This window comes from Xylocopa sonorina, chromosome 7 (assembly GCF_050948175.1).
Source record: "Xylocopa sonorina isolate GNS202 chromosome 7, iyXylSono1_principal, whole genome shotgun sequence".
Classification (NCBI taxonomy): Eukaryota; Metazoa; Arthropoda; class Insecta; order Hymenoptera; family Apidae; genus Xylocopa; species Xylocopa sonorina.
Genome location: NC_135199.1, coordinates 8,389,001 through 8,400,726, shown reverse-complemented (window position 1 = coordinate 8,400,726; position 11,726 = coordinate 8,389,001). Strand labels below are relative to the sequence as shown.

The 11,726-nt window shown below is 38.8% G+C and overlaps 1 protein-coding gene across 1 annotated transcript; it reads right to left on the bottom strand.

The window, feature by feature from the left end:
* Positions 1-4,385: 4,385 nt before the first annotated feature.
* Positions 4,386-10,335, bottom strand: Mcr (macroglobulin complement-related). Its single transcript, XM_076897442.1, has 5 exons — positions 10,086-10,335; positions 5,903-9,932; positions 5,637-5,830; positions 5,299-5,579; positions 4,386-5,216 (listed from the first exon to the last, which is right to left on the bottom strand). The coding sequence occupies exons 1-5, from the start codon at positions 10,253-10,255 to the stop codon at positions 5,014-5,016; spliced, it is 4,878 nt and encodes a 1,625-aa protein (XP_076753557.1). The 5' UTR covers positions 10,256-10,335; the 3' UTR covers positions 4,386-5,013.
* Positions 10,336-11,726: the final 1,391 nt, after the last annotated feature.

The window sequence follows — 11,726 nt, the reverse complement described above, 5'->3', positions numbered from 1 at the left end:
TCATTTCTTCAAACGGTCGTCTATTTAGCAATCAACGTTTAGAATGATATTCAAGCAGTTGTTAAAAAGAAGAGTTAACTTGAAAATTTACATTGGAATGGATGATCCCTTTTAATTTCTTATCGACAGTTGTAGTTTACAATTAGTTTTAATTGTGCGTAGCGTAATGAATGACGGTGTGAAGATGCTAATTTTATTTCTGATGTGTGCGCAATTTGCAAGGAATCAAGTATTGATATATATTTTAAATGAAGAGAGTTTGCAATCGGTCGAAACCCTGCTTAAATCATGAATTTATTATATAATTTAATTGTAAGAGTAACATACGCTGGCGCGGCTCGGGATTTGTTAAGTCGAGGAGAAATAAATTACCTAACGGATAATGATAAAATGATGATGATGATGAAGATGATAATGATAATAATATTGAGAAGAGCAAGATTTTTGGGGGCGTTATGAGAAGGAGCTCGAGATTTTACCTAAAACGATGAAATACATACAAAAGGGGCAAAAGAAGGAAAAATGGCTCTAAAAATAGGGCCGAGTTGGCGCAGAGTGAAATGCATATCTCTCCGAAACGGTTGGAACAATTTTTACGTAGCTCGATTCTGTTAGAGTTTGATACTAGTTCTGTATACCAATATATCTAGAAACGATTGAAAAAGAAAAAAAAGATCACTATTAACGAAAAAAGTTGCGGACGAAAGGGAGCTATACATATTATATATATATATATAAAAATATAAATATAAATAAATGAGTAAATAATTAATAAAGTAAGTCGATAACATTCTTCGGGTCGCTATTATTGGTACCAAGAAGTGTTAGAATTTATAAGAATTACTATTATTATTATTATTATTATTATTATTATTATTAATTATTAATTATTAATTATTAATTATTAATTACTATTAGTTATTATTATTAATTATTATTATATTAATTATTATATTACTACTACTACTGCCGTATCGAGTCTCTCAGTCCAAGAATATAATCGAGTAGTATATCTTAATCTCGAGAAAGTGTATCAATTTTTCTCTATTAACCAGAGGAGGAAAAAGATGAAGAAAAGAAAAAGATGCAAACGAAAAAAAGGAAAAAAAAGAATCGAGAATAAAATCGTGGCTGCATATTTTGTGATGTCTTTATATATATATATATATATATGCTGATTAAATTGAACGTATGTCATCAATGTTTCCCGCGTGAAACGAACTTGGTTCAGAACCACGTATACACACAGATAACAACCCAATTTTATCATACACGCGTGACGATACACATCATACTGTATATTTTATGTAAGGCTTTAAATGTTTCATCAAATAACTATTATAATATATCTATATATTTGTATTGATCGTTTTCCCTGTCCTGGTCATAAAGTTAGGTCCGAGATTGTATTAGCGTCCTTTTTCCAAAAGATGGATCACGGTCAGAATTGCTTCGAGTAGCTCTAGTTCTACGGATGAAATGAAAGAGAGAAAGCGTGTGATAGTCGAGGCAATAATTTGTAAGAAATCGGTGAAACGATATCGCTTAAAGTGATTCGCAAGTCGAAGGAAATCGGACCTTAATTACAAGCTTCCTTTCGGACTTCTGCTTTTCGAGTATTGTTTAGAGCCGACGTTATCTCGCACTGTTCGATGTATTTCGAGCTGGCTGCATCTCTGCGAACGTATAGATCTCGTTCACGTGCGGTTCCGGATTAAGAATGTTTAAATTCACTTGAACAGCGTACTTACCTGTCCAGAGGCCAGAGCCGTGTCGTTTTCAACGGGATCGAGCTACGTCCCAGAGATCGGTTGATTAATTTGCGATGCATTTAGCTCAGAAATGTGCACCTCGAGCAAACCCTCGTCTCATTGGCGTTCCGTTGGTGGGTATTAGTATTTCGCACCCTAGGACTTACCGAAAACATTTCCGAACTTCTTTTCTTACGTTGCGCGGAGCGTATAGATGAAAGCTATTCAACTGTGGAGCGATCGAATGCATAACATGGATATTTCACGCCACAGTGGCACATTTCTGCGCTCGTCTATCAAGCTATACATTTCTCAGCTGTAATTCAAGTTAAGGGTTCGCCAAAAGTAGGACCAACGATATTATATCATTCCGTTGCCATGGTGAAGGGAACGCGAGCCACGTACCATTCTTCGACCTCCTATTTGATGTTCTGTTCGTTCGTTAAGACCTCGTGGGGGAACAGGACATAGTTTCGCAACGTGATACATCCCTCTAATTATGTGTAAAATTGTAAAATTCGTCTTAGGGGCTCGGGCGAAAGAAACGCGAGTTTTCCTCATTCACGTACGAAACGCAATCCCCCTTCGGCCCCGAACGGGTCCCGCAAAGGAAGGATCCGCGAAGGAAAACAAATCAATTTTCGCTCGTCCTCCGGAAGCTCGATATATAGATTGTATTTTTGGCTTATTATTGTAAGACTGACTATGTTGCTATATTAAAGATTGCTTCAAAAATAATCGCCAGACAATTTAACGTAATACAACGTGCATTTAGATCCTGAAATCTTTTTAATTTGTATAAATAAAAAGTGGAGAATTTAATGGAAGTACATTAATGCAAAACAATAGCAAAACTGCAAAAATAAATAATCACTGCTGCGCGTAATTTAATATCCACTTGTGTCGCGCGATTGAGTGCAATATTTCATGGTGATTAGTCATTGCATGATACTTCTCGTATTGCGTTTTAAAATGTTTTAAAATTACACATATACAAACTTATCAGGGTGGCGCCCCTAGGTTCCGTAATGCCACAAGGGCTATGCCAGAATTACATAGGTAAGAGAGAGAAAGATGCTATAAGAAAGAGTGAGATAGACGGTACCGACCCTATTCCAGAACCCCTGGCGCCATCTCTGTGAAAAGTGCTCAAACTGGTCGCTCAGCGTTATCGACAGCGAAGTAAACTACTGAAGACTACTAGCGCCATCTCTGCGGAAAGTACTGAAACTAATTACCGACCAGGTTTCAGCGCTTCTCCAAGAGATGGCGCTAGTAGTCTTCAGTAGTTTACTTCGCTGTCGATAACGCTGAGCGACCAGTTTGAGCACTTTTCACAGAGATGGCGCCACGGGTTCCAAAGTAGAGTCATCATCATCTGTCTCACTCTCTTCTACAGCTTTCTTATATATCTTTCTCTCTCTTACCTCTAAAGCGGGAAATATAATTTATCTGACTCTTTCAATTCAATGAAAATTAAGGAATTTTTTTATTTAATCGAAATAAACATTGCTACGATTGGCACGAAATTTGAATTCTTAAAGTATCAAGAACACTTTATTCTCTCTAGATTAGTTCGGAAATAACAGTATTTTTTTCAATAAGATAAAACAGCTGTAATTCTTTTATATTGTTTATTTACGTACAAAGATTAAAAAACGTAAAAATATGCCGAACGCACGTTAAATGCTGCTGTTTTCAATCATTTAAATACATTTATGGACGGATAACGCAGATAACAGCGTTACGAAAGTTAGATTTACAAATACTGAAACATAAATTATCGTACGTTGTGTTCGAACAAAAATGATATAATCGCTTAGAATCGATAGCGCATGCACTCGCATATTAAATGTATTAATATGTTATTATTTAATCATAAAGCAGACTTCTCTTATGGACGGTGTTATTAACGTTATATACACTAGAATATCATTTGAAAACTTGCGACGAGACCAAAAAATGCCACGTTCATTCATTATGGTACGTTAATACATTTAATTAAAGTAGTCAATCGTGAGCATTGAATTAATTTTTCTTAAATAAATTATAAGATTCCCGTCACGTATTTTCAAAACACCAGTGATATAGCATTACCTTTAAGAAATCTTACAAGTTAATGTATTACATTATGCCGTATATGCTACATTACTAAAAATAGATCTTTGATATTCGAACAAATAACTTATACAAAAGAGTATACATTCTTTTTTTTGCAAGGGCAAAGTACATTCACCATCTTATATATTTTCACCATTTTTCTTTGATCGAAAAGGTACGTGAGCGTGTATGCTTCAACGGCGTTAATATTCACAGATTCCTGCCTCTAATCTACTATGTACAGATCGCCAACGAAATGGCAATCTTTCTTAATCGGAATCTAAATACCTTTGATTAACAAGAAGTCCAGTGTTCAAGGGGCATTGCGAAGGCACGATTTATGAGCACGATTTTACAATATGTAAAGAGAAAATTTAAGTAAAACTCTCAATAGAAAATATACGCGTAGAGTTTACAGAAGAATTGGCGCCTACAATTTCTTTTAGCAATCAGGGAAAGATACCGAACTTGAATTGATTTTTGACGACCAATTCTTTTACAATTTAAAAAAAAATCACCATTCTTGTTATAGTAATAACTTAATAGTGATAGAATTAATGATTCATGAAAGCAGCAGAGAATTGTTTATATAGAAAAGTAAAAGAAGGAAACAGTAAAAAATAATACCAAGGATACACAAAATCTGAATTGCTAAAACTGATTAAAATAGAAAAGGGTAAAAAGATTGATTTTAATATCGATTTGAGTAGAAGTTATTACTAGAAAATCTATAAGAACTTTTTTGGTGTGTATTATACTTAGAAAAATTCGATCTCAACTAAGTTTCATTTGTACTTGATAACTCTTTGCCTCCTAGAACACACTGTTCCAACCATGAATTATTAGACTATGTATAGAATGTTGAGAACAATTGAATAAATCGATATTCATCGTTGTAACAACATGAATAAAGAACACGCGTGATATGCCTTAAGTTACATATAACATTGAACGTTTTAAAGTTAAAAATGTATAAAAATATGCATCTTGTTCAAATTCCCATGCTTACGTTTTAGATATAAAATTTCCAACGTTGATTAACAAACCACAAATGGACGGTTCCTTGTTTTTCTTATCAAAAGTTAGATAAAATATTGCAATAAAAAAAGAGAGAAATGAAAGTAAAAGTAACTAGAATTGATAATCATTAAGTTCGTCGAGTTTACCCTACGCTAAATTCTTGCGTTCGAAAGTATCTCGTCACAAAGACTAGGAGAGATACCGTGAGCAGCAAACCCGTTGGCGTGGCCAACATTGTGGCAGTATTATAAATCGGACAATATGGGCATTGAGAGCTGCCGCATACTTCACAAATATTTAGCGTGTAAATGGGCAGAGCATCGAATATGGTTTCATTGAAACGTTCTGAAAAGTGAAATTATTTGTTCCCATAAAATTATTGTTCCCATACGTGTCTTAATATAACGCGCATTTTTTGTTTTCTTACCTGGTGCGTAATAATCATAAACTCTGATGGGATGGTACCGTGACATATTCGCAACTGGTAACCACCTCTCTATGGTAAAATTCACACACGTCTCCTCTTGGTCCAGATAATCGAAATAAAAGAGCACCTTCCTTTCTAAAAACCTTGCTCTCTGAAGATTTCTTACTTGCCTCGACTGAATGTATCTATCCAAGGTTTGTTGTTGGATTATGTAGCCTGTTGGAATAGCTACATCCAACACTGCCATACCAGAACGCGAAGACTCATTTGTATTTATCCATCTGTGAGGAACAGTGACATGTGAATGTATTTTAATTAGATTATCTTAAGTATTTTACCTCTGACAACTGAGATACGAAATATGAGACTGATTTCTGCCATGGAAATTTGCTCTGGTCACCAGATCGAACGCCCTAACCGGTGGTTGAGTTTGAAATTGCGCGATATCTACATTGTACTGTACAGACATCTGCAGAATCGCGTATCCTGCACCCTTTGCCTGTACCTTTACTGTTCCCCATGCTTCCGGTATCTGCACAATAACAAAGTGGAAAAAAGAATGAAATAAGGATTCGAGTAACACTTAAACTAATCCAAAAGTTACCTCTATCGTCTGAAGCCTTGCGAGATTCTTATCATTGACGAACAAAGTCTTAGTCTGTCCTTGAAGAGACGTAGCTTCCACAGTAACAGTTAAGGAGCTAACATCTCGTATTCTCGTTCTAACTGTGTAATCCATCAACGCCTTCATTGCCCATGCGGTATCCTGCGTGGACGCCCAACCGCCATCCGTCAACCTCTGAGCGTTCAACCACTTTACTATAGGCTCTATCATTATTTCCTGCCGCGCAACATGCACCAGAAGAGCGTACGCGGTTGTTTCGATATTCTCCGAGTCGTATGTATACGGTAAACGTGGAAGTAAAAACGGTTTTTGATTCTCCAGCTTGTAAGGTGGAAGAGGCACCTGTTCCCTGCCCCAATAAGTTAATCCTCCTTCCCTACGCGCGTGGTTAGCCAAAATGTTAAAAGCTCGTCCCGCAGTGGAAGCCTTAGCCAACAATAATGCATACGAGACTATTGCTATTTCATAAGGTTTGCCACGTTCCTCTACCAAATTCAAATTCCTTTCCAACCACTTGATCGCCCCAAGAGCACTAATAGCGACCTGAGTTCCTAGACCCTCCGGCAGATCCTTCACGCTTTGCAATGTAATCAGAACATGAGCCGTAAGACTGATGTTTCTGTGCGTTATTATATCGTTCTCGTAATTTAGAGAGCTGTTCATCTTACGATCAGGTAACCAGGTAACTTCGTAGAACGATCCCTCTGGTGTTTGATGTTTCAGCAACCAGGACACAGCCTGGGCTATTACCTCGGGATCTATGTAGAGGTAATTCTCCCATTCGTAGAAACGTGCCTCCTGCAAAACGCGAGCGCAATACGCGGTTAGCCAAACGCTTGGCGAGGACTGATTCCAATCACTACGGAATAAACTAAACGACCCGTCCGGATTCATAAACGAAAGCTGCCTCTGGTAACCGATGTTCATGTAATAGAAACTCTCTTTCTCCTGCGTTCTATTACGTTGATTGATCAGACGCATGTACATTGTTGTATACAAATTAGCCGCGAAACTGAACATGTTTTGTTCGGCACAGTCCATAGGAAGATCCATGAGGCTGGTAGCGTTCACAGGCATAGTCGGGAAGATCGGCCCGACTACGTCACCAACCAAACTTAGCACCGCCTTGTTCGATCCAAATACATAATAACGATTCTCTTTGTCGGTTATAATCGGTGTCTCCGTAAGATTGACATGCATGTACTGGAATACGTACGCACGATTGCTAAGGTCGAGCAGGATCGACTGATGTCTATGTTGGGGCACACCATCCGCTTCTACATGCAATGTACGTGTAACGGAATCTCTTCCAAGCACCGTGGTTGCATAGACGTGGACTTTGATATCCCCAAGTCTTACTGGCACAATCGGCAGATAAACGATAGCTGCGTCTTGAGCTGGAATCCAAATAAAGAACTGATGCGAGCCAAACGACGTACGAGGTCTGTACGATTGCACGATGCCGTTATCCTCGACGTGAACGAATTTATAATCCTTAGACCCGGCTAATACCACCACGGCTTCGATGTTATATCGCAAATAATTGAATACGGAGACACGGACGCCAACCTGTTCCCCTTGTCTGCTGCGAGACGGCATTTCCACGTTAATGTAGAATGGCAGCAGCCCTGTGTACTCGATCGCTTTTGGCAACATGCCAAAACCCATACTAGGAGACATACTGAAGACGGTGATCATCCAGTGAACCGGTCTCCTGGGTACGTCTATGTTGAAAATGAATCTACCATGAGGGCCGATATTTATGTCCTTCCACAGCCAGACGTTCTCGTACTGTCTCTGTAGCCTGTTAAATCGCCACTTTCTGAATAGTGCTATGTCAGTATCGTTCTTGTATTCGCAGGCCATCTCATCGGTTCCGTCCTCACAGTCAAACACTCCATCACACTTTTTATCCAGTCTATAACACCTACCAGTGAGACATTCCGCATACCCTTGAGTCCTGTTACAATTATCAGGTCTTCGATAGACGAATGCGTCTGTCATTACTATTAATCCAATATAATCGAACGTTCTGTTGACATCTATGCCGAAAGTCGAAGACGGGAAGTAAACTATTTGATCTGGATCGCCTTCGTGGTACAACCAAGTGTGGGAATGAGTACCATTCGTGTCTTCATCGAAGTGTGCCATTTTAGTAATCACATTTGCGTACGTTAATTCGTTTCCTGCTTGCATAGTGTAGAACGCTCTGTCTATGCCTGAAAGAGCAACGTACGCTCCCGGTTCTCCGTAAATGGCCACCTCTACGTTCTCACCTGTCCTGGCTTTCTTATTGTTAATAAATACAGTGAAGTTATTACGCGAAATGCCATTCACGGAGAACGTCAAAGAGTCTGCCACAACGTTGCCGTATTGTCCAACGTGATACACGACAGCAGTCGCAACAGGAGCCATTTCTGCGCTTAGAGGAATGGCAACGGTTTTAATGTTGTGCTGCATGTTATCCTGCCCGGTTAAAAGTATTATACCTTTTGCCATAATAAGGTAGTTGAACGTATCGATGTAGAAATTCGTTTGAACATGGAATATCATGTATTCTCCAACTCTGGGTTTCTCTGTAGACGTTGATATCTTTATGTGTTGCTGATTAGGTGACTCATGGGCTATTAACAATAGCTCGGTCTGCGTTCTGTATCCCTCTCCGTCGGTCAGGTAAGCAAACACTTTCATGGAAAAAATATCATTGAGAATTTGCTGCGCTTGTTCCATATTCTGTTCTAGGCCAAGTTGTTTTCTAAAATCAATTTCAGTGGACCAAACACCTTCGTTGTCCGGCGAATGTTTCAAGATCTGAGTTTCTAGCGTTCTGCGACCGCCCGATCTCATTTCAATATCTGCACGAATTTCCATTACGGCTCCTTTTAATTGACTTGGTCTCAATACTGAATTATCATGAAACGACGCGACTAAATTTAAAGTGAATGGCATCGTCGGTTTAAAGACTTGCGGCGATCCACCTAGGAATCGTATTTTTGTAGTAGAATTAAAAATTCGAGACGTGGAAAATCCTGTGATTACTTCTTCTAAAAATCTTTCGCCAACCGTTGCGATTATAGTGACCTCCACCCCGCTTGTGATGGGGGAGAAATTCAGCAATTCCGACATTGGATATCGAAACTGATAACTTCCATTGAAAAATCTTAACACTGGACTTTTACTATCATAAAAAACTGTTAGTTTCAACCAAGACGGATAATACTCATCAAAATATAAGTCTCTCTCTACAATTTCAGAAGCTTCCGTATATACCTTATCCAATGTTCTGATACGTGCTTTCAGGGTCAAGTTTCCTCTTACTGGTGCACCACTAGTGTAATTTGCTTGAACTGTGCCATATATATACGGATCATTGTCAAAAAAGAATGCCGGCATGGTAACATTCACTTCGAAACGTGTTTGATAGTATTCCTCGACCATAAACGTTTTCTCTTCCACTTGGCTTTGCGCTATTACCTGTATAATCCATTCTCCAAAAACTGGTTGATCGGAAAGCTGATATGTCAAGGACACTGTTCCTAAATTGCTTTGCCTGCTTAACCACCTTCTCATTATTCTCCTATACGGATCTAACATGTACACATCAATCGGATTATTAAATGCTTTTAGTTCAGTGTCTATCGGTATAGTTCTAAATCGGATAGTTTCACCCTGCATGTATACCGGTTTGTCCATTTGAATGAAAATAGTCATTGATCTTTGTGAAAATACAAGTTTTGTTTCGTTCAGAAATGCTTGACCACCGGTTAAAGTATTGTAGGTCCCTTCAACTCGTAACCTATATTCTCCATTGACGGACGTGGGTGGCAATCTCATCATCAAAGTTTCCGGTATATTTTCCTTCACCTCCTTAAAATCTGCAGCGATCTCCACTCCGTTTCTTTGAATAGACGCACGTACCATCATCGGTATCGGACTATACAAGACGTTTACATCCAACCGATAGATCTGTCCTGGCCTAACCATTCGTGATGCGACCACAAAATAAGTACTGTAAAATGAATTAGAAGAAGCAGTTTCACAACTAATACCTTACAATTAATATGATTTCAATTATATTAACCAAATTACCCATTCCAAATACTATACACGTGAATCATTTATGACATTATTTTAATAACCAATTACTATCCCTCAAACTTACGCCTCTTTTATTATAACATTATCCGACGAACTTCCAAAATTTCGTAATCCAGGCCCAGATTGATCTCTCTCCTCGAATCGATTCCAAGGTGTATGCGTCGATTCGGTCGAGTCCTGTGAAGACTGACCATCCCCGCAAGCGAAGGTTAATATCAAAATCCAGATCCACATTTTCAACGGCGCACGATAATTACCTCTGCATAACACTTGATAAAAAATAAAAGACTATTCATTCCCTCGTAAAAGCAAAGTGATGAAAGAAGTAATTACACCATAAACAACAATTAAAACGGACGGTTAACGCCCAAAATATGCGTTCACCAACGGGCATCTCCTTCTCGCTCACCTCGGATGGAATTCTCCTCTAATCAAATCCGCATATCACAACCGATCATTGACGGACACGCATTCACGCGTTCGGAAATTTAAAAACGACTTTTATCCTATCGCTAAACTCGAGGAGCGCACCTTACGAAAAGTTTCATGTTTAGGAGTGGTCACTTGTATACACACACTCCCGCGGTATTTCGTTCACGGAAAGTGACTTATACAGAGTTAAGAGAGAAGGAGAAAAGTACATGTATACACTTGTATACCTGTGTGCGACATCTTTAAAAGCTATTCATACATTACACAAATTGAAATTCACTTTTGTCTCGTTTCATTAAATTTGGTCGACGAAAGATTGGATGATCGATCAAGAATTAATATGCGTGATTCATCGTTTTCGTCTACGTTGATACCTTTTTTTTTTATCTACGAAAGTTTCCCTTTTTAATTATGCACATTTATAATTCGAAGCCATTCCTTTATTTTCCTTAAAAGTTGCTATTTTTGCCCCGTGCAAATGTTACCCGGGCATCCGATATTAAGGCAAGCTCTATATCGCTGAATATTTTGTCCGTCAATTATAATATTTGGTTCTTCCTCAAGCGCCTCGTTAAATCCTTTCCGTCGCGTTTTATCGATGTCGAATTTAACTTCCTCGACATCCACGCGTGGAATTTTTCGCGGATAATTTGGAGGAATCACATTCGGAGCATGCCCGTCTCTTTTAGACAATTCCTTACAAATGAACACCAGGCCAGCTATATTCATGGGCCTCGCTGGAGTATCCAATTCGCTCTCCTCGTAAACTCGACGGGGTAAACAGAATTTTGTACTGGCCTCAGCAGCTCTTCTTTCGTCTTCATCTGGGTACGACACTTTGGTGCATAAAAATTCGTTAAAGGAACCAGCGTTCTTGAATAACAATTTTTTTCCTACGATCGAGAACGGGTGGGTCATGTAAGTTCCGAAACAGGTCAGCCTAAAGAAGAGGGATATGTAACCGCTTGGTTTATACTCATTGTCCACGAGACAGAATGTATTCTTTATTTCGTATGATTTTGGTAGATGGTATACGTCATTGCTAGCCATCATCACATGGTCGCATAGACAGCCAGGCATTGGGATCTTTGAATTCCCCAAGGGATGCTTCACGACTTCCTCGGGGCAAATGTGAATTTCTTTGATTTTGTATACGTCTAGCAGCAATGGTTTTGATCGCATTCTATCGACCAGTTCGCTTGCGTTTCTTGTGAACAAATGCATTTTACCAGCATTAAAATTCACGGTATGCATTCCTGATCCGCGGGTTATC

What these genes read in the sequence shown, in the direction of transcription:
- Mcr (XM_076897442.1), bottom strand. Translation starts at nt 10,255, where the DNA reads ATGTGGATCTGGATTTTGATATTAACCTTCGCTTGCGGGGATGGTCAG. An exon ending in CAAGGCTTCAGACGATAGAG is followed by an intron (nt 5,831 to 5,902) that starts GTAACTTTTGGA and finishes GTTATTGTGCAG; the next exon opens with ATACCGGAAGCATGGGGAAC. An exon ending in TCGTATCTCAGTTGTCAGAG is followed by an intron (nt 5,580 to 5,636) that starts GTAAAATACTTA and finishes TGTTCCTCACAG; the next exon opens with ATGGATAAATACAAATGAGT.